This window comes from Emiliania huxleyi, assembly GCF_000372725.1.
Source record: "Emiliania huxleyi CCMP1516 unplaced genomic scaffold EMIHUscaffold_62, whole genome shotgun sequence".
NCBI lineage: Eukaryota > Haptophyta > Isochrysidales > Noelaerhabdaceae > Emiliania > Emiliania huxleyi.
Genome location: NW_005197351.1, coordinates 510,147 through 530,323, shown reverse-complemented (window position 1 = coordinate 530,323; position 20,177 = coordinate 510,147). Strand labels below are relative to the sequence as shown.

Sequence of the window (20,177 nt, the reverse complement as noted above, 5' to 3'; positions counted from 1 at the left end):
GCTCGCCCTTCTCGTTCTTGTTAGGTCCACGGACGGAGAATTCTCCCGTAGAGAATTCTTAAAATACAGCCTCTCCCACAACCAGAGAAGAAAAAAGAACCCCTTCGGCGAAGAAGTATTCGAAGGCGCACCGTTGCTGTCGGCAGTGAGAAAAGAAGAAATCCATGCACACTCAGTGAGCTTTGGCGGGCGGAGCTCGCCCCTGTTGGCACAAGGATATGTGGCGACTCCTCTGCGTGGCCTCCATCGCGCTGCGTGCGCGTCACCACCCGCGCGCCGACCGAGCGGCTACTGCGGCCGCGGCTTTCGATCGCGTCCACGAGGTGCCCGGAGACGGCGACTGCTTATTCTCAGCGATCGCGGCGGCAGAGGCGCTCGCGGTCGGCTCTATAGTTCCAGCGGGCTCCGCTCTCTCCGCCCGCGCCGCGGAGCTGCGCTCGAGCGCAATGGACCTGCTCTGCCCAACCGGTGTGCCAGACGGCGCGCTGACGCTTGGCGGGCTGCCTGTCGACCTACTCATCGAGCTGCAGCCGGGTGAGGACGGCCGCGGCTACTGCTCGCGTCTGCGGCGACGAGGCGAGTGGGGCTCGACGGCGGAAATTTTAGCGCTCTCGCGCGTGCTCGGGCGGCCAATTTCGGTGCGCACAGACTTTGGCGAGCAGGCGTTTGGAGACGGCGAGGCGAGCGGCGCGCTCGCGCTGCGCTTTCGGGGCAATCATTACGACGCGGTGCGACTACGCGGCGGCGCGTGCGAGGAGACGGGCGCCGAGGAGGCTGTGGGCCGGGTGCTCGACCGGCTGCACGCCACGGCGGCGGCGGCCGACGCCGACGCTTACTTCGCGTTGTTCCGCCCCGAAGCGGTGTTCTATGGCACGGACCCCGGAGAGAGGTGGCAGATGGACGAGTTTCGCGCGTACGCGGGCGCGCGCTTCGCCGCTGGGGACGGGTGGGAGTACTCGGTCCGGGAGCGGCACGTCACCGTGCGTGGGGACGTGGCGTGGTTCGACGAGGCGCTCGATGGGAAGGTCTTGGGGCCGACGAGAGGGACCGGGGTGCTGGTGGACGACGGTGCGGCTGCGGGGGGATGGCGGCTCGCGGCGTACAGCCTCGGCATGGCGGTGCGGAACGAGGTGGCAGGCGAGGTGGCGCGGCTGAACAAGGAGGGGCGCGGTGTGGCGGCGTCGCAGGGCGAATAATGGAAGTGGTTTTAAAGTGATCTCGTTTGTTTCCTTTCGTTTACCCATCTGGCCAGGTAGAGGTGTAAGTTTTATTTATTTATTTATTTATTGTTGATAGCACGCCGGATCGAAGCCTAGCTCTGAAAAAAGAAAGAAAGAAAACGGACAACCCAAGGGAGGGATGGGAGGACGGCACGCCGCCACCACACAGGGATTTTAAGGAGAGGGGTGTGGTGCGCTAGCCGTCGCCCACCCTTGGGCGTCCGCCTCTTCCTATCTCTCTTCGCAGTCTCTCGCCGATTCTCGCTGCAACCTTCATGCCACCTCGCGGTCGTCCCACTCTCGTCGTTCTTTCCCTTGTCGCTTCTTCTTCTGTCGCGTCGCTAGCTCTGAAGACTGTGTCACAAGATGGAAAGAAGTTTCTTGGGCGTTGGGGCGGGCGGCGCGGCGGCGGCGGTATCCGGTAAGGTAAGGTAAGGTAAACTTCTCCACACACACGAGGTGGTGGGGCAAGGGGGGGCAACCCTCGCGTCTCCACGTCTGACGACAGGAGCCCCACAGCATTCAAAGTGCAAGGCCCGGTGCGCGTGGGTGAGCGGTGTGTGTGTGTGTGTGTGTGTGTGTGTGTGTGTGTGTGTGTGTGTGTGTGTGTGTGTGTGTGTGTGTGTGTGTGTGTGTGTGTGTGTGTCACGTCACTGCATCCTCCGCCGGTTCCTCCCGTCGCCTCTTCTTTGTTCGAATGTTTTTCAATCCATCCTTCACGAAGCCCTCCCATGTAGCTAGCGTTCTTGGCGAATGTCTCGAAATGGCCAGCAGGCGCTGTCTGCTCGCGGTCTGTGCGGGCCGCTCGTCCTCCTCGCCCTTCTTTCGTCCTCCCGTCCCTCCCCTCCACCATGGCCTTCTCGGCACTTCTTTCTCCATCCGCCTCGCCCTGCCTTTTCGCATCGTGCCGTTCGCCCTCCATTCGGTGACCTCCATGGCTGTCCGCCCCTTTTTGGGTGCCGCTCTCGATACGGTTGCGTCAACCTCGACGTCGCTGTCGCCCTCCCCGTCCCCGCCGGCGTCCGTGCCTCGGTTCGCGTCATCGGTAGCGTCTCCGTTGTTCCCTCGTGCCCCGCCGTCGCCCTCTCTGCTCGGGCCGTTAGCGATTTCGCTCCTCCTGCGTGTCGCCCCTCCGTCCCCTCCCCTTTCTTCGTCGTCATCGTCGCTGTCGCGAAAGCCCTCCGGTCCCTCGATTCCCTCGCCTATCCCCTCCGCTGCGTCGTCCCAGTTTATATCCTCATCCTCTGCGCACGTCGCGTTGGCTTCCTCTCTCCCCCTTTCCTCCCTGCCCCTCTCGCTATCTGGTGTTAATGGACCCCCTTCCTCTCCCTCGCCACCGTCACCGTCTCCATCCCCGTCGCTACCGCCCTCCATGCCCGCCGCCCTTTGTTTCACACTCGTCTCTGCCATGTCCGCCGTCGCCGCCGTCCTGTCTGCTGCGCTCTGTGCTCCGTGGTACAGTCGCTTATTGTTGCTCAGGATTAGCTCACGCACCAGGACAGCCTCCTGCTCGTTATTTTGGCTTGCCGATATGCATCCAAAGTTCCACGCTAGCTCCTCCTTCGTCACGTCTATCTTTTTGCAGTATCTCGCGAATGCCGTCCGCGCTTGCTGGGGTGTTATTGCGTTCGGATCCGCCCTGGTCCCCGCCCTGTATCCCATCTCCTTGCGGTGGCTCCTGTATGAGTCCCCATATGACCATGTGATTTCTTGGCCTTCCTTGACTCCCCTCTCTGCAAACAGGACCATCACCTGCGCAGCTGCCTTGCCTAATTGTATCTCCTCGTAGCGTACGAAGTGCGTCGCCCTCGTGCCTCGTTTCGGCTCATTCGATGCTGCAGGCCAGTCGAAGTTACAGCGCGCCGCGACGCTGTCAAAGTCGTCCCCGCTCTCGTCGTCACTTCCATCCAGCTGCGTCCCCCCTGCTGCCGTGTGTCGTGATAGTTCGTCTGGTACTGTCTCTGGTGGCTGCGCCGTTCCTGTCCGGAAGATCTCCCCAGTGTAGATGCTACACCGCGGTATCCGTATCGAAAAGCTTACACTACAGCGGCGCCGGTGCCGTCATGCCGACTGCGGTCCGTTCGTAGTTTTACGCGTTTCAAACGAATCACGTTAAACTTTGTGGCCGCACAGGACCCACGCTTTCAAAATCACGGGTGTCGGGTCTCAGTATCGTTGACGCCATTGACCGGACGGGGAGTTGCACCGCGCCCGAGAGCGAGACTCTGACCCTGGGACTACCCGAGACGGGCGAGAGAGCCTGGAAAGTCTAATCAGATAGAGACGCATGCCGGATCAGCCCGCACGCTCGCCATCGGCGCCACCGCCTCCCACGCATTCGCAGCCGGGACATACCGCTCCACCGAGTTTAGGGGGGCGTCGATGCTGGCTCCGCCCACAGCATAAAGCTTGCCGTCAAGCACCGCCACGCCATGAAAGTATCGCGCTCTCGTCATCGGCGCCACCTCTTCCCAGACGTTCGTCATGGGATCGTACCTCTCGACCGAGCTGAGGACGCCGTTGTCGCTGTTGTAGCCGCCCACAGCGTACAGCTTGCCGTCGAGCTCCGCAACGGCGTGATAAGACCGCCCCGTCGCCATCGGCGCCACCTCCTCCCACGCGTTCGTCGCGGGGTCGTACCGCTCCACCGAGGTGAGGAAGCCACCGTTGAGGCCACCCACAGCATACAACTTGCCGTCGAGCACCGCCACGCCGAAATGGCACCGCGCCCTCGCCATCGGCGCCACCGCCTCCCACGCATTTGTCGCCGGGTCGTACCGCTCCACCGAGCTGAGGCGGGCACCGTTGTGGCCTCCCACAGCGTACAGCTTGCCGTCGAGCACCGCCACGGCGAGCTTTCTCCGGGCCTCCGCCATCGGCGCCACCGCCTCCCATGCGCCGTCCTCACTCTCGCCGCCCACCGCGTAGAGCTTGCCATCGAGCACCGCCGTGCGCGCACCCGTGCGCGCCGTCCGCATCGGCGCCACAGCCTCCTCCTCCCACTCGCTTGTGGACGCGTCGTACTGCTCAATCGAGCTGATGACGCGTCCAGCGCTGTCTTGGCCGCCATTCACGACCAGGCGCGGCCTCTCGCGCTTCTTCAGCGTCTCCTTCCAGCCGCGGCGCCACGCGCGGCACGTCCCCTTGGCGGCGTGCTCCGTGGTCGGCAGCTGGGCGAGGATGTGCGGGGCGAGATCCGGCGAGAGGAGGACCTCGGAGAGCACCCACTCGGGCTGCTCCACGAGCCGTGCGGCGTGCTCCTCCGCCACGCGCATTGCGGCGTCGCTCGCGCCCGCCTGCGCCTCGATGATGGCGCACAGCTGCGCTGGCGAGAGGCCCGCGACGCGCGCGCCGATGCGGTGGGAGGCCATATACACACACACATACTACATAGGCCTTGGATTTCGCTTCAAGGGTGTGCGGTACTTGTGCGATCCTGTTGTGTGGCCGCCTTTTGTTTGCTGTGTGGCGTCGCCCATCTCTCCGGGAGATGTCATCGGCCAATTTTGTTTCTTTTTGTGACATCGACGGCTAGCTCAAGAGAAGAAACCGAAAAGCCCCGCGTTCACGGCTTGAATTTACCAGAAGTTGCATGCGAAATCCCTCTTCCGCAGCTCAAGCAATAGCTCGCCGCTGCAGCCTCTTTGTCCCTTCCTTTACAGTAACTGCGTAGAAGCCTGCGAGGACGAAGCCATAACGCGCTGCGACCGTCGTGCGTCAGGAACGACCACGGCGGCGCGGAGATAAACCGCCCTCATTCCTTTTGATGACCCATATCCGGGGGAGGCGGGACAAGGATGGAGCCGTCGTGTCACCGACGTCCTGACAGGACGCTGCGGGACATGATCTCGAGCACGAACAAGCACAAGCGACCGCGCTTGCCCGTGTACCCGTACCCGTACGCCGACAGCGTGGCGGTGACGCACAACTTCTGGTTCCCTGCACTTGCCGCAGCCGTGCCGAGCGTTCCCTTCAGCGTCATGCCGACGTACCCAGTCAGCGAGGCACGGGTGCTGCTCACCGCCGGCCAACTGGCTGAGAACGCCCGACTCAGCTTCGTATCGGCCAGCTCGACAGAAGCGGACCAGGTCGCAATCAACGCCGACGAGGCTGCCGCAGTCACACTGGCATGCTTTGCTCTCCGCCCGGCGCAGAAGCGCAAGCGAGTCGAGAGCGGAGACGCGACTCCCGAAAGCCGCGCATCGATGCCACCGCCGCCACCGCCGCCGCCGCGACGCCTGGTAGCGCCGATGCTTCACCCGCCGCCGACGCCACTTCCACCGCCGCCGCAGCTTCACCGGCCGGCCTTGCCGCCATCGGGACGGATGAAGATGGCTCGGAACGGCCGGATGCCGCCGCAGCAAGTTGCCTGGCTGCATCCCAACCGCACGAATTCAAACAAGTTGGGAGCCTTGCTTGCCTCGCTGCGCCCCAAGTCTGGGTGATCGGGTTGCGTCCTGTGGGCGCCACAGAGACACAACGCACACGACGGCGTGAGAACCTCGCCTAGCTGCAATCGCCTTGCAACCTCCAATCCATGTTCAGTTTGTCAGTCAGGACAGTACACGGTGAGCACGCATCGGATTAGTTAACGTCTTGCCTTTTGGGGCGGTTCGCGTCTCCCACAGTAGTTAGAGCTGCATACCCCCTGGAGCTGTTGTCCGTCAGTCTCTGCTCACTAACTCACGCACTCTGCTTGCCCTTCGTGTGCACACCACGCCACCTCTCGAGACGAGTAGCCTGCAGCGAGTGCAGCACACGCGCACACACACTGTCACCTCCCGTCTCCCATGTTCGACTAGAAGTTCCCTTCCGATGCGCATTTTCCGTTTCGTATATATGTACTACTGTAAGTAAATAGAGCCGAGTTGGCCGTTGCATGACAATGCGATTCAGTGCTGTGCGTGTGTGTGCGTGCGGCGCGTCCGAGATCCAGATCGTGCAAGAAAACACGCACACAATCACAAAGAAGGTACGGCTCTATAAGCAGCTCTGGGCACCCTGCCACGCGCATGCCTCCCGCTCAGCGTCGGTCGGCGTCCCTCCGGTCCGAGTAGTCCCTCCCCTCCCTCTTTGTCTGTGTACTCTATGACTGTTCAGGCGTTGTTTTATACGGAATCCGCACGTCACAATGGCCACAACCACAACATGAGAAAATCGTCAAACAAAACAAAAGTCAAGATCTCTCCGTCTCGCTACATCAACACTCTTTCTCGCTACAAAACTGCGCACGGCTAGTCCATGCCTACATATAATGCTACGACCTACGTGTATGTTCATGCACCGAGAGAGGCGCTAAAGAAAGGCCCTATGATTGGCATCCTACAGCAGCGAGAGAGGCGCACCTGTTCTCGACTCGCTCGGGTACCTTTCGGTGCGGCGCGTTAGTGGCCGTGCACGCAGCGGCGCTTCTGTGGCGCCGATGCGGGGGAGATGCCAGAGCCGGCGTAGAAGGCGAGCGGCCTCGCCGGCGACGGGCCAGAGGGGAAGCCCCGACGCTCGGGCGGCACTGAGGGCAATGACGAGGAGCCTGGCAGCGAAGGCGGCGGCAGCGAAGATGGCGGCGAAGGCGGCTCGGGATCGTACTCAATATCGGCACTGCGCACTCGCCTCGCCAGAGCCTGTGCCGCGGCCTCGCTCTCTTCTGCGAGTATGTCAAGGCTGAGACGAGGTTCGTCCGGATCCGCCGCAGGGGCGGCGGGAAGGGCGTGCGGGGGTGCCGCGGCCGGAGCCGCTGCCGCAAGGCACACTCCCGCCGCGAACAGTTGGGGTGACGCCGCGGCGGCGGGCTGCTCCGCTGGCTCTAGCGACGCCTGCAGTTCCGACAGGAAGCTGCGCTCGACCGAGTCGACCGAGGGCCCGCCGGTCTGCGGGTGCGGCGAGTCGGGCATATAAACGCCGAGGGGCTGGGCCATGACGACGGGGAGGACAATCCTCGGTCGGTGGACGGTGGAAGCCTGATCATTTTGGCGGTACAGTTTTCAATCAAAAAGAGCGGGTTCGGCACTACTCTCTCGAGGTCTCAGCGAAGCGCATCGCCCCAGGGTGGGAGTGGAGTCAGAAACACCAAGCAGCGAGGCGAGGGTGAAGGGGTAAGGGGCTGTGTGGGGCAGAATCTTCATCTCTTGACTCTGAGGGAGGGTGTAGAGGATGTACTCCCACCACCGCCCTCTCCACCTCAACCAAGAGGGAGGGAGGGAGGGAGGGAGAGAGGGAGGGGAGAGAGAGAGGAGAGCCTTTGAGCCTTGGCACCAGCCAGGCAGTTGATTTGGCCCTGGCACCAGCCTTGGCAGTTGAGTTGGCCTTGGCACCAGCCTTGGCGGGCGGGCACGCGGGACATGCACGGGCGCCAAGGGGCGCGGCGCCGACAATCACGGCGGTGATTGCGGCGCAGGTGGGGGGACGGGAAGTCCGTCGGCGTTGCCGGGGGCCCAAGGAAGCGCGAGGGAAAAATTCCGCCGCTGAGGGCGTTCGTGCGGCAATAGCCGGGTGGAGGGGGGAGCGTGCCGGACGGGGCGTCGTCGCGCCGTCCGATGGTCTGCTGCCCCGCGCAGCAACCGTCGAGCGACGACCCGGGGGCCAAAAACCCGGCGACGACGGCGCTCTGGATGGGGCGTGACCTCCTGCCTCCAACCTCCTTCCTTTTTGAGCAGGTGTGACGCCGCGCGAGCGACGCTCCGAGATCGCCCGAGATAGCGCGGCGCGGCCCCGAGATCGCCCGAGATAGCGCGAGATCGCCGAGATAGCGCGGCGCGGCCCCGAGATCGCCCGAGATCGCGCGAGATCGCCCGAGATCGCACGGCGCGGCCCGGGGCGGGGTGGATGGGTTGGGAGCGAGGGGGCGGAAGTGCTCAGTGCGGTAGATGGTCAGCTCGAGGCGCGTGAGCCGGACTTGGGAGCCGGACCACCCCCTCTTGTAATCTGCGTTGTTGAGCCAGGACTCAACATACTCGGGCTGTCGCCGTCCCAAACTGTCACTCCCCTCTCTCCCGGCCGGGGTGGGGCGCGCGCGGGGGCGGCGGGTGTGCGGCGGGTGTGAGGGATGTCTGTGAGCCCGAGAGCGATATGCCCATGTCCGCCTTGCGTTGTTTCATAACACGAAGGCTAAGCTCAGAAAAACAAATTTGGCGCGCGTGCGCGCAAGGTCTGCTAGTTGGCATATAACTTGGCTTGGCGTGCGACCGCAGCGCGCCCGCCGTCAGCTCGACGGTGCGCGCATGTCAGCGAGAGGTTTGCCGGTAGAGCGATCCCGGTCTTGTCGAACGCGAGCCCCGCGCCACGGTTGCCAGCCGTGCCTTCGCGAGAGTCGCCCTCGAGCCGCGTCCCGTCGGCACTACCCTCGAGTGCGCAAAACACAAACCTCCTTACTTCAGCTGGCATGTCGGCTGTCGGGCCTCTTCGGCTCGCGGCCGCCGTGCTGCTGATCCTGAGCGATCCTGCGCTCGCACTCGCGCAGAGCACGCGTGCTCTGCGCCCCGTGGATTCCGCCACGGCTTCCGCCACGGCTTCCGCCACGGCTTCCGCCACGGCTTCCGCCACGGCTTCCGCCACGGCTTCCGCCACGGCTTCCGCCACGGCTTCCGCCACGGCTTCCGCCACGGCTTCCGCCACGGCTGTCGCCACGGCTGTCGCCACGGCTTCCGCCACGGCTTCCGCCACGGCTGTCGCCACGACTGCCGCCACGGCTGCTGCCACGGCTGCTGCCACGGCTGCTGCCAAGGCTACCTCGTCTCGTGTCCTGTCTTTTGTGTCTGTGTCGCGTGACGAGTCTAGTGTGCCTAGCGTGTCTAGCGTGTTTTCTACCCGCTGCACAGGTCCGGCGCCGACTACCTCGACCGTCCCACCCACCGTGCACCGTGTAGAATGGCTCTGCGTCTGGGGGGGCGACCCCCCCATCTTTGTTTACCGAATGCGTCTCTGGATTAGAGTGCGTCTAGTAGGCCTCCTACTTAGACGCTCGCTGTCCTCGGTATGCTCGAGCATCCTAAGATGCGCGAGTCTATATTAGTTGCTCCGCGCATCCCGAATTGCTCGCGGCATCTCCGATTGGCGTTGCTGTCTCAAAAGACGCGCCGTGCATACTGTGAACAGCGCGTGTCTCAGAAGACGCGCGCATATTTTGAACAGCGTGTGGATCTCAAGAAATACACGCACGTATAAAAACAAAAAAGAAAACGAAAAGCGTGTGGCGAGCGCTGCGCGGCGGGCCGTGCCCCCGGCTGTGCGCCGCGGCTGCTGCGCTACTACTCGCACAGCCGCGGCGCGCCCACCCGAGCACTCGTGGGTGGGCGCCCTATAGCCTCTCCGCGCAACGTGCTGGGGCACGGACAGCGGCTCTCACGTGTGGCAGCGGCAGCAGGCCCACCGCTGCACCGACTCACACTGAACAGCACGCACAGGACACAGTCACAGAACACTGCCCCTGACGCCACTCACGGCCACGGGCTACTCAGACTTGGACACAGGCACCTCGCTTAGCACTCCGTGCACGTGGCTGCCGGTTGCCGTCACCAGCGCCGCTTCCTGCCCAGATCAAACACCTGCGACGTGGCGGAGGCGATGAGCGGCCCGCGGTCGCCGTGAGAGCGCGCGTGGTGGGCGACGGCTCACCGATCGAGCGGAAGCGGTCACGCTGTGGGGGCGGCGGAAGCGGTCACGCTGTGGGGGCGGCGGCGAGGCGGGCAAGCCACCCGCAGATCCCCAGAAGGACGCCGTCGCGAGGTCGAGGGCGGGCGGCGGGGGCGGCGAGAGCGAGGCGCGAGGCGCGAGGCGGTGTTGGCGGCGGCGGTGGCGCGGGCGGCGGCGGTCACGGAGCGGGGGCGAGAGGGTGGTGGCGAGCAAGACACCCGTGCGCGCTGCGCGGTCGCCGTTCTGACTCACATGCCTGCGGACAGCGCCGACGGGTGGTGAGGAGGGCGGCGAGCCGGCGGGCACGGTGTGCGCGCGGTCGCCGCGCGCTGGTGGGCGACAGCTCACCGAGCGAGGAGCGAGGAGCAGGAGCTGGAGTCGGGATGCCCGGTCCCTCAAATCGCCAAGTCAAACAAGAAAAACCACGCGGTGGCCGACTCTCGGAAGTACGCTGTCTTCCGTGTCTAGGCGCACGCCCACGCCCTCAGCCTCGAACTGGCCCCGCTACCTGCCGCGCAAACTGGTTGGTGGGGGGGGGAGGCGGCGTCGCCGTCGGATCGTCGTAAGCAGTGCATGCAACTTTGGTCTTTGCGCCCAGAGCTCGTGGCGCGAGCAGATGCATGCGCGGTGCTGAGAACCTGGTTCTCCAGGAGGGGCAGGCCGCGAGGAGAGACCTCACACGAGCACTCAAGGCAGGGCCCCCAGGGGGTGCCGAGAGATCACACCGCCTTTTCGTGCTCCCTGGCTCCCTGCTCCCCCCTCGGTGCCCGGTGCACCCGACACACGGTGTCTCCTGAGACGCTTCCCTGTCCAAGTATAGTAAAATGTGATCTAGTATGCAAGTGCCATCTCAGAACAGCTGTGCATCTATAGATGCTTGTGGCGTCTAAGATGGAACGCGTAACAAAAGACACGGCGCGGCTATCTCCAGGACAGCCATCGCATCCTAGAATGCCCTGTGTACCCGAGACACATGGTATCTTTGAGATGAAAAGTGCGTCCTAGAATGCGTTTTTGCATTCTAGGACGCATCGGTAAACAAAGATGGGGGGGTCGCCCCCCCAGACGCTGTGTCGGACCAAAGGCAGCCACAAGGCAGCCTGTCCCTCACAGTGTCCACAACGCCGGTGGGGTCCCCTCGGATGAGGGGGCGGGGGCGGCACAACCGTCTTACCCATTGCCCTCGGCGACTGGCAGAGCCGGAGCCAACCGCACCAACCACAGCCCGACCAGTAGCCAGGAAACTACCCCGCTGGGCGGGGGCCTGGTTGGGCTGTGCGAGGGGCGGCCCTCTCGGAGCCACAAATTGTACAAGTCCGTCGACTCCGAGCGCATCTTCTACCCGTCCGACGACTCGCTCCTGCCGGGACCCTGGTTGACAGGTACCGAAGGCAGTAGAGCACCAGGACGAGGAGGCGCCGTTCTGGCGTCGCCCGTCCCCAACAACCCCGACATCGACATCTTCGCTGGCGGCACGCCCGCAGACGAGACCATCGCCAGCCTCTTCTCGCGCGACGCCTCGTCGGCGGGCGGCCTCTGGGACCTCTCCGACCCGCTCGGACTGGTGCTGGCAAGGCTCCCGGGAGATGTCTTACTCGCTGGCCTCATGGCGGCTTACACAAAAAAACGGCGTTTTCGCTTCCCTTTTCATCTTACACAGCGTCTCCGCCGCGCCCAAACCTTGGTACTACGCGCTCTACGTCCCAGGGTCTGGTTGGGGCGTCTTTTCCACGTGGGACCTCTGCGCAGCGCACGGCGCCATCGGGGGCTCGAGGGCGCGCCACAAGAAGTACCGCAGCATCCAGACGTTCGGCGGCGGCTTCTCGCCCACCGCCGTTCTCAAGCTGCGCCGCCTCGCGCGCAAAGTCGCGCGCGGCAGCGTTGACCGCACGGCCTACTCGCCCAAGTACTCGCTCTCTTTTATGTCCCACCATGCAGAGCGCATCTCTCTCTCTGTTGTGCGAGGCGTGAACCGCGCCATTCGCTCTCACCTGGCAACCCTGTCTGCACGTCTCGCGCGCGCGTGAACAGGGCTCCAGGCCCCAAATTACGTGTGAGTGTTAGAGTTGTTTGGTATTGCTAAAAATCTCTCTCTCGAGTGCGTGTCGCTTTGGTTGGCGACACCCACTCGTCGAGGGCAGTCCGGCCGACGGGAGCCTGTCGCGCGCCGGCGACGAATGCGGCGTGTGTGTGTGCGTTAGAAGCGACGATGGCACGACCACCGCCCTGCTTCCTTACAATGTGGGACAAACGAGGTAAACCAAAAAGAATTTTACAACAAAACTCCCTCGCACGACACTGGGCACAGGACTGGGCACGGGACTGGCTCGCACTGGCACTAACACAGGTACACCACGGGAGCCGCCTAAGCGACTCCTGCGAGGGTGGCGAGGCACTTAGCTCCGTGCACCCGCCCACCCCCGCCACAGGCAAGCTCATTCACAATCTGCTCTGCGATTGCCGTGTGAAGAACGACTGAGATGCGCTGCTTCTGCAGCCCCAGCCAGCTCTTGGTGGTCCAAGTCACCTCATCGAGGTACTGGGCCCGCGTCAGCTTGTTCTGTAGTACGTCCGCCGCCTTCCTGAGGATCTCACGGACCCCCTTTCCGAACCCGCCGAACGATTCGAACAGCAGCAGCTGCACTTCGACGCCCTTGTCTTCCCTGGCGTAGCGATAGTCCCCGCCGTAGGACGGTATGCGGCGGTCGCCGCCCACCACCCTGCCCCCCCTGGTATGCCAGCGCCCGGTCCCTTGCCCTCTCTCGCCCTTGCTCTTCCTCTCCCCCTCCATGCCGCCCCCCCCGTACCCCTCCCCCCCCCCCTCCTCCTCTCCCCCCCCCTCCCCCTCCCCCCCCCCCCCCTTCCCCCCCTCCCCCTCCTCGCAGTAGGGCCCATGCCCCTCGACCATGTTCCGGTAGAATGATTCAGTGTTGCCGAAAGCGACAAAAGCGCCCTTCCGACCGTGCTCCCCGCTGCTGCTGAGGGGACACGAGCCGCGGGCGTGTCCCTCCGATCTCCGGGAGGGTACGCACACAGCACCTCGGGGATCTGAGGAACGCCCGGGGCGCCGTCATTGATGATCTCGCACACGGGCCCCTCGTCGTCGTCCGCCGGGGGCTCCTCGCCGCCGCTGTCCATCGCCGCGCGCCGCACGCGACGTAGCCCCCAGCGCAGCTCGCGGCAGCGCCGCAAGAATGAAGGGTGGAGTCGTCCCGGATGCTCTCAGAGAGGCTGATACCGGTACGACAAAGACAACAATGGAACGGCGGTGCCTCGCAGGAGGAGCAGTGGCGGCAGCGGGGGACGGAGACGGCAGAGGCAGGGGCGGCGGCAGCGGAGGTGGGGGCGGCGGAGGCAGAGGCAGAGGCGGAGGCACAGATGGTGGGCTGCTGCGCGGGCTGCTGCTCGGGCTGCTGTGCGGGCTGCTGCTCGGGCTGCTGCTCGGGCTGCTGATCGGGCTGCTGCTCGGGCTGCTGCTCGGGCTGCTGCTCGGGCTGCTGCTCGGGCTGCTGCTCGGGCTGCTGCTCGGGCTGCTGCTCGGGCTGCTGCTCGGGCTGCTGCTCGGGCTGCTGCTCGGGCTGCTGCGAGGGCTGCTGCGAGGGCTGCTGCGAGGGCCCCTGCTCGGGCTGCTGCTGCTGTGAGGGCTGCTGTGAGGGCTGCTGCTCGGGCTGCTGCTCGGGCTGCTGCTCGGGCTGCTGCTCGGGCTGCTGCTCGGGCTGCTGCTCGGGCTGCTGCTCGGGCTGCTGCTCGGGCTGCTGCTCGGGCTGCTGCTCGGGCTGCTGCGAGGGCTCCTGCTCGGGCTGCTGCTGCTGTGAGGGCTGCTGTGAGGGCTGCTGTGAGGGCTGCTGCTCGGGCTGCTGCTCGGGCTGCTGCTCGGGCTGCTGCTCGGGCTGCTGCTCGGGCTGCTGCTCGGGCTGCTGCTCGGGCTGCTGCGAGGCGAGCCTTGTGCCTGGAGGCCGGGCCGTGGCAGCAGCAGGAGGCTCGGGGACCAGGCTGTCGCGTCGCAGCGGCCGGCCGGGAGAGCTCTGTTGGGGTTGGCGCTGGTCTAGGGCACCAGAGCGTCGTCCATCAGAGCGTGGCCCACCGGCCGGCAGCGCGTGTACCGAGCTGAAGTCCATGCGACCGGTGCCTTCGGCAGCGGCCGCGGGCGGCTGCAGCCGCTGAGGATCTCCAGGTCGGCTCCCACGGTGGCTGCCGCCAAGGGCAGCAACCATCGTGGGGACGCGCGAAACTTGTCGGAAAAAAGAATTTTTGGGCCGCGTGGTCTCAATGGGCAGCCTGCCCGACGAAGTGACCGATGCGGCTGGGCAAGGCGACGAGGCGGCGCTGCTGGCGTGGCTTGATCGCGGCGGGCAGATGAATGCGATCGACGGGGCGAACAGCAGCACCGCGCTGATGAACGCCGCCTACTTTGGCTACGAGCGGGTCGTCGAGGTGCTGCTGCAGCGCGGCGCAGAGATCAACAAGCAGAGCAGCCACGGCGACACTGCGCTCATGATCGCCGCCCTGCACGGCCACGAGCGGGTGATCGATCTGCTGCTGCAGCGCGGCGCAGAGATCAACCTGCAGAGCAGCGACGGCGGCACCGCGCTGATGTGCGCCGCCGGCCAAGGCCACGAGCGGGTGGTCGAGTTGCTGCTGCAGCACGGCGCGGAGGTAAACCAGCAGGACAGCGTCGGCGGCGCCGCGCTGATGCTCGCCGCCCAGGAGGGCCACGAGCGGGTGGTCGAGTTGATGCTGCGGCACGGCGCTGATGTCAACCTGCAGAACAGCAACGGCAGCACCGCGCTGATGCTCGCCGCCCTCCAAGGCCACGAGCGGGTGGCCGATCTGCTGCTGCACCGCGGCGCGGAGATCAACAAGCAGAGCAGCGACGGCGGCACCGCGCTGATGAGCGCCGCCGCCAACGGCCTCGAGCGGGTGGTCGACTTGCTGTTGCAGCACGGCGCTGATGTCAACCTGCAGGACAGCGACGGCGACACCGCGCTGATGCTCGCCGCCCAGCATGGCCACGAGCGGGTGGTCGAGTTGCTGCTGCACCGCGGCGCGGAGATCAACATGCAGAATAGCGGCGGCATCACCGCGCTGATGGGCGCCGCCATCCAAGGTCACCCCGCCGTCGTGCTCCGCCTGCTGCGGGCGGGCGCGGATACAAAGCTGCGCACTGAGAACGGCAAGTCAGCGCTGCAGCATGCCAAGGAGGAGGGCCACGCCGAGTGCGTGCGTATCCTCGAGGAGCATGCGGCGGCGGAGGCGGCGGCCGAGGCAGCGGCGAGGGAGGCGGTGAGAGCGGCGGCAGAAGCGGAGGCGGCGCGGCATGCCGAGGCGCTACTGGCGGGGGAGGAGGCGGAGAAGCAGGCGGGGGAGCGCGCCAAGGAGAGCAAGAAGGGGAAGAAGAAGAAGAAGAAGAAGGGGAAGGGTGGCGGAGGGGGCGCTGGCCCGTCGCAGGAGCCCGAGGATGAGGCAGCGCTGGCGGCGGCGGAGGAGGCGGAGTTGGCGGCGGCGCTCGAGGAGAGCGCGAGGCTGGTGGAGGAGAGGCGGGCGCCCGACGAGCAAGCATCGTCCTCTTTGGCTGCAGAGAGGCCGCCTTCGGTGGAGGAGGAGGAGCCGCCGGCCGACTTCATCTGCCCAATCACGACCGAGGTCATGAGCGACCCGGTGATGGCGGCAGACGGGCATGCTTACGAGCGGTCGGCGATCGAGCGCTGGCTCGCGACCAAGTCGACGAGCCCGATGACGGGCGAGGAGCTCCAGCACACTTGCCTCGCCAATCATCACATGCTCCGCCGAATGATTCGAGAGTGGGGAGAGACGCACTCGGCACGATAGTAGGGAAGAAAGCGGAAGGAAAAGTGAAACCTCGGACGACTCAATGCTCAAAAAAAGCTGTTTTGGGGACTGGCGCGCACCGCTGGCACTAAGGCCGGCCGCTAGAGCACGTACTGTGCGCGCGGGGGTGAGTGACTTCGAGAAGTCACTTGACTTTGGCGCTGTGGGTTGGTCTTTGGTCTGTGAGAGGTTGAGGTGCGAGCCCTGTTCACAGACGAACGAGGTGATACTCGAGTAGTACGAAACAACAGCCGCGCCCTCCCTCCGGCCCCCGTCGTACTCGGCTGTTGTTTCGTACGGCTGTTGTCTCGAGATGAAGTATTGCGAGCCGCGGGCGTGGAACGCCGCCTTGCGCGCTGCGTCCGACGAGGCCTTGGAGCGTCGGCGCACAGAAGAATTCTTTAAAATACAAGCCTCTCTCACAGCACAGGTAGGTAGGTAGGTAGAAAGGTGAAGAACAGCCAGGCTCGGACTGGACACCAACGCGGTATGGGTGGACGCTAGACAGATGATAGCACACTGGCACGACAAGGGCGCGGACTGGCGCGACTGTACAAAAATAATTGGGGAAAAATTCCGCCGCTGAGGGCGCTCGTGCGGCAATAGCCGGGTGGAGGAGGGAGCGTGCCGGACGGGGCGTCGTCGCGCCGTCCGATGGTCTGCTGCCCCGCGCAGCAACGTCGGGCGACGACCCGGGGGCCAAAAACCCGGCGACGACGGCGCTCTGGATGGGGCGTGACCTCCTGCCTCCAACCTCCTTCCTTTTTGAGCAGGTGTGACGCCGCGCGAGCGACGCTCCGAGATCGCCCGAGATAGCGCGGCGCGGCGGTGGGTGAGGTGGGGTGGGGTGGAGAGGCGTGGCGTGGAGCTCCGAGATCGCCCGAGATCGCGCGAGATCGCCCGAGATCGCGCGGCGCGGCCCGAGGCGAGTGGATGGGTTCTATGGGTTGGGAGCGAGGGGGCGGAAGTGATCAGTGCGGTAGATCGGTCAGTCGGGGCGCATGAGCCGGACTTGTGGGCCGGACCACCCAAGTCCTTTATCTGCGTTGTTGAGCCAGGACTCAACATACTCGTTCTGTTGCCGTCCCAAACTGTCACTCCCCTTTCTCCCGGCCGGGGCGGGGCGCGCGCGGGGGCGGCGGGTGTGCGGCGAGTGTGCGGGATGTCTGTGGGCCCGAGAGCGATATGCCATGTGCGCCTTGCGTTGTTTCATAACATCGAAGGCTAAGCTCTAAAAGACTCTAAAATAATTTTGTCACTCAGAAGGGCGGGCAGCACGCCCGCACACCTGAGACAGCCCAGTGCTTTGATACGGAACAACAGCCGCGCCAAAGAATTTCTTGTTTGCAAAAAGAAAGAATTTTTCGGGCGCGCTCCCTCAACAATGGGCAGCCTGCCCGACGAAGTGACCGATGCGGCTGGGCAAGGCGACGAGGCGGCGCTGCTGGCGTTGCTTGATCGCGGCGGGCAGATCAATTCGATCGACGGGGCGAACAGTGACACCGCGCTGATGAACGCCGCCTACTTTGGCCATGAGCGGGTCGTCGAGGTGCTGCTGCAGCGCGGCGCAGAGATCAACAAGCAGAGCAGCCACGGCGACACTGCGCTCATGATCGCCGCCCTGCACGGCCACGAGCGGGTGATCGATCTGCTGCTGCAGCGCGGCGCAGAGATCAACCTGCAGAGCAGCGACGGCGGCACCGCGCTGATGTGCGCCGCCGGCCAAGGCCACGAGCGGGTGGTCGAGTTGCTGCTGCAGCACGGCGCGGAGGTAAACCAGCAGGACAGCGTCGGCGGCGCCGCGCTGATGCTCGCCGCCCAGGAGGGCCACGAGCGGGTGGTCGAGTTGATGCTGCGGCACGGCGCTGATGTCAACCTGCAGAACAGCAACGGCAGCACCGCGCTGATGCTCGCCGCCCTCCAAGGCCACGAGCGGGTGGCCGATCTGCTGCTGCACCGCGGCGCGGAGATCAACAAGCAGAGCAGCGACGGCGGCACCGCGCTGATGAGCGCCGCCGCCAACGGCCTCGAGCGGGTGGTCGACTTGCTGTTGCAGCACGGCGCTGATGTCAACCTGCAGGACAGCGACGGCGACACCGCGCTGATGCTCGCCGCCCAGCATGGCTACGAGCGGGTGGTCGAGTTGCTGCTGCAGCGCGGCGCGGAGATCAACCTACAGAGCAGCAGCGGCAGCACCGCGCTGATGGACGCCGCTTTCGAAGGCCACCCCGCCGTCGTGCTCCGTTTGCTGCGGGTGGGCGCGGATACAAAGCTGCGCACTAAGGACGGCAAGTCAGCGCTGCAGTATGCCAAGGAGAACAGCCACAGCGCGTGCGTCGAGGCCTTCCGGCAGCACATCGCGGAGGTGACTGCGAGCCGGCGCGAGGCGGCGGCGGGCGGCGCGGGCGGCGCTTCCTCGGGCGAAGCGGCGGCGGGGGCGAGTGCCGTGGCCTCTTCCAGCTCGCTTAGCAGCCTTCCTGAAGAGGCCAGGCAAGCAGCTCTCCAAGGCGACGAGGCGGCGCTGCTGGCGTGGCTCGACAGCGGCGGGCGGGTCAATGCGACTTGCGGGGTAGGCGATGCGAGCGCCGTCACCGCGCTGATGCTTGCCGCCCAGTGGGGCCACGAGCGGGTCGTCGAGGTGCTGCTTCAGCGCGGCGCGGAGATCAATTTGCAGGACAGCGACGGCGACACTGCGCTCATGATCGCCGCCCAGGAACGCCACGAGCGGGTAGCCGAGGAGCTGCTGCAGCGCGGCGCGGAGATCAACCTGCAACGCAGCAACGGCGGCACCGCACTGATGTACGCCGCCCAGCATGGCCACGAGCGGGTGGTCGAGTTGATGCTGCGGCACGGCGCTGATGTCAACCTGCAGGACAGCAAAGGCATCACCGCGCTGATGCTCGCCGCCCAGCATGGCCACGAGCGGGCAGTCGATCTGCTGCTGCACCGCGGCGCGGAGATCAACATGCAGGACAGCGTCGGCGGCACCGCGCTGATGGGCGCCGCCTTCCAAGGCCACCCCGCCGTCGTGCTCCGTTTGCTGCGGGCGGGCGCGGATACAAAGTTGCGCTCTGAGAACGGCAAGTCCGCGCTGCAGCATGCCAAGGAGGAGGGCCACGCCGAGTGCGTCGAGGCCTTCCGGCAGCACATCGCGGAGGTGACTGCGAGCCAGCGCGAGGCGGCGGCGGGCGGCGCGGGCGGCGCTTCCTCGGGCGAGGCGGTGGCGGGAGCGAGTGCCGCGGCCTCTTCCGGCTCACTGGGCAGCCTTCCCGCAGAGGCGGCGAAAGCAGCTCTCCAAGGCGACGAGGCGGCGCTGCTGGCGTGGCTCGACAGCGGCGGGCGGGTCAATGCGACTTGCGGGGTAGGCGATGTGAGCTGCGTCACCGCGCTGATGTACGCCGCCCGCTGCGGCCACGAGCGAATGGTCGAGCTGCTGCTTCAGCGCGGCGCGGAGATCGACTTGCAGGACAGCATGGGCAACACCGCGCTGCTACTCGCCGCCGCCGACGGCAAGGAGCGGGTGGTCGATCTGCTGCTTCAGCACGGCGCGGAAATCAACAAGCAGAACAGCTACGGCAACACCGCGCTGATGAGCGCTGCCATGACCGGCCACGAGCGGGTGGTCGACTTGCTGATGCAGCACGGGGCGGAGATCAACAAGCAGGGCAACGGCGGCTGGAACGGCAAGTCCGCGCTGCAGTTTGCCAAAGAGAATGGCCACGCCGCGTGCGTCGAGGCCTTCCGGCAGCACATCGCGGAGGTGACTGCGAGCCAGCGCGAGGCGGCGGCGGGCGGCGCTTCCTCGGGCGAAGCGGCCTCTTCCAGCTCGCTGGGCAGCCTTCCTGAAGAGGCGGCGAACGCGGCTACGCGCGGCGAGGAGTCGGCGCTGCTGGCGTGGCTCGACAGCGGCGCGCGGGTCAACGCGACTCGCGTGATAGACGAAGTGAGCGGCGTCACCGCACTGATGCTATCCGCTGGCCGTGGTCGCGAGCGGGTGATCGAATTGCTGCTGCGGCGCGGCGCGGAGATCAACATGCAGGACAGCAATGGCATCACCGCGCTGATGTTCGCCGCCGGTCTTGGCCACCCCGCCGTCGTGCTCCGCCTGCTGCGTGCCGGCGCGGATACGAGGCTGCGCTGTGCGAGCGGCGAGACAGCGCTGCAGATGGCCAAGAAGAGCGGCCACGTCGAGTGCGTCGAGGCCTTCCGGCAGCACGTCGCGGAGGTGACTGCGAGCCGGCGCGAGGCGGCGGCGGGCGGCGCGGGCGGCGCTTCCTCGGGCGAGGCGGTGGCGGGAGCGAGGGCCGCGGCCTCTTCTAGCTCGCTGGGCAGCCTTCCTGAAGAGGCCAGGCAAACAGCTCTCCAAGGCGACGAGGCGGCGTTGCTGGCGTGGCTCGACAGCGGCGGGCGGGTCAACGCGACGTACGAGAGAGGCAGCGTGAGCGGCATCACGCTGCTGATGGGCGCCGCCCAGGAGGGCCACGAGCGGGTGGTCGACCT

At 65.7% G+C, this 20,177-nt stretch overlaps 5 protein-coding genes across 5 annotated transcripts; 2 read left to right on the top strand and 3 right to left on the bottom strand.

The window, feature by feature from the left end:
• Positions 1–218: 218 nt before the first annotated feature.
• Positions 219–1,196, top strand: EMIHUDRAFT_214775 (hypothetical protein; the record flags this gene model as incomplete). Its single annotated transcript, XM_005763780.1, has 1 exon — positions 219–1,196. One exon carries the CDS (start codon positions 219–221, stop codon positions 1,194–1,196), a length of 978 nt encoding a protein of 325 aa, XP_005763837.1.
• Positions 1,197–1,493: 297 nt separating this feature from the next.
• Positions 1,494–4,591, bottom strand: EMIHUDRAFT_214774 (hypothetical protein; the record flags this gene model as incomplete). The annotated part of the gene is made up of 6 exons (XM_005763779.1): positions 1,494–1,574; positions 1,875–2,012; positions 2,088–2,505; positions 2,680–2,885; positions 2,973–3,261; positions 4,359–4,591. The coding sequence occupies 6 exons, from the start codon at positions 4,589–4,591 to the stop codon at positions 1,494–1,496; spliced, it is 1,365 nt and encodes a 454-aa protein (XP_005763836.1).
• Positions 4,592–6,604: 2,013 nt separating this feature from the next.
• EMIHUDRAFT_214772 (hypothetical protein) lies at positions 6,605–7,111 on the bottom strand (the record flags this gene model as incomplete). The annotated part of the gene is made up of 2 exons (XM_005763778.1): positions 6,605–6,683; positions 6,807–7,111. 2 exons carry the CDS (start codon positions 7,109–7,111, stop codon positions 6,605–6,607), a joined length of 384 nt encoding a protein of 127 aa, XP_005763835.1.
• A 5,102-nt stretch (positions 7,112–12,213) lies between these two features.
• On the bottom strand, positions 12,214–12,986 carry EMIHUDRAFT_214769 (hypothetical protein; the record flags this gene model as incomplete). The annotated part of the gene is made up of 2 exons (XM_005763777.1): positions 12,214–12,577; positions 12,883–12,986. The coding sequence occupies 2 exons, from the start codon at positions 12,984–12,986 to the stop codon at positions 12,214–12,216; spliced, it is 468 nt and encodes a 155-aa protein (XP_005763834.1).
• A 1,131-nt stretch (positions 12,987–14,117) lies between these two features.
• Positions 14,118–15,677, top strand: EMIHUDRAFT_214768 (hypothetical protein; the record flags this gene model as incomplete). The annotated part of the gene is made up of 2 exons (XM_005763776.1): positions 14,118–14,138; positions 15,381–15,677. 2 exons carry the CDS (start codon positions 14,118–14,120, stop codon positions 15,675–15,677), a joined length of 318 nt encoding a protein of 105 aa, XP_005763833.1.
• Between the last annotated feature and the right edge of the window lie 4,500 nt (positions 15,678–20,177).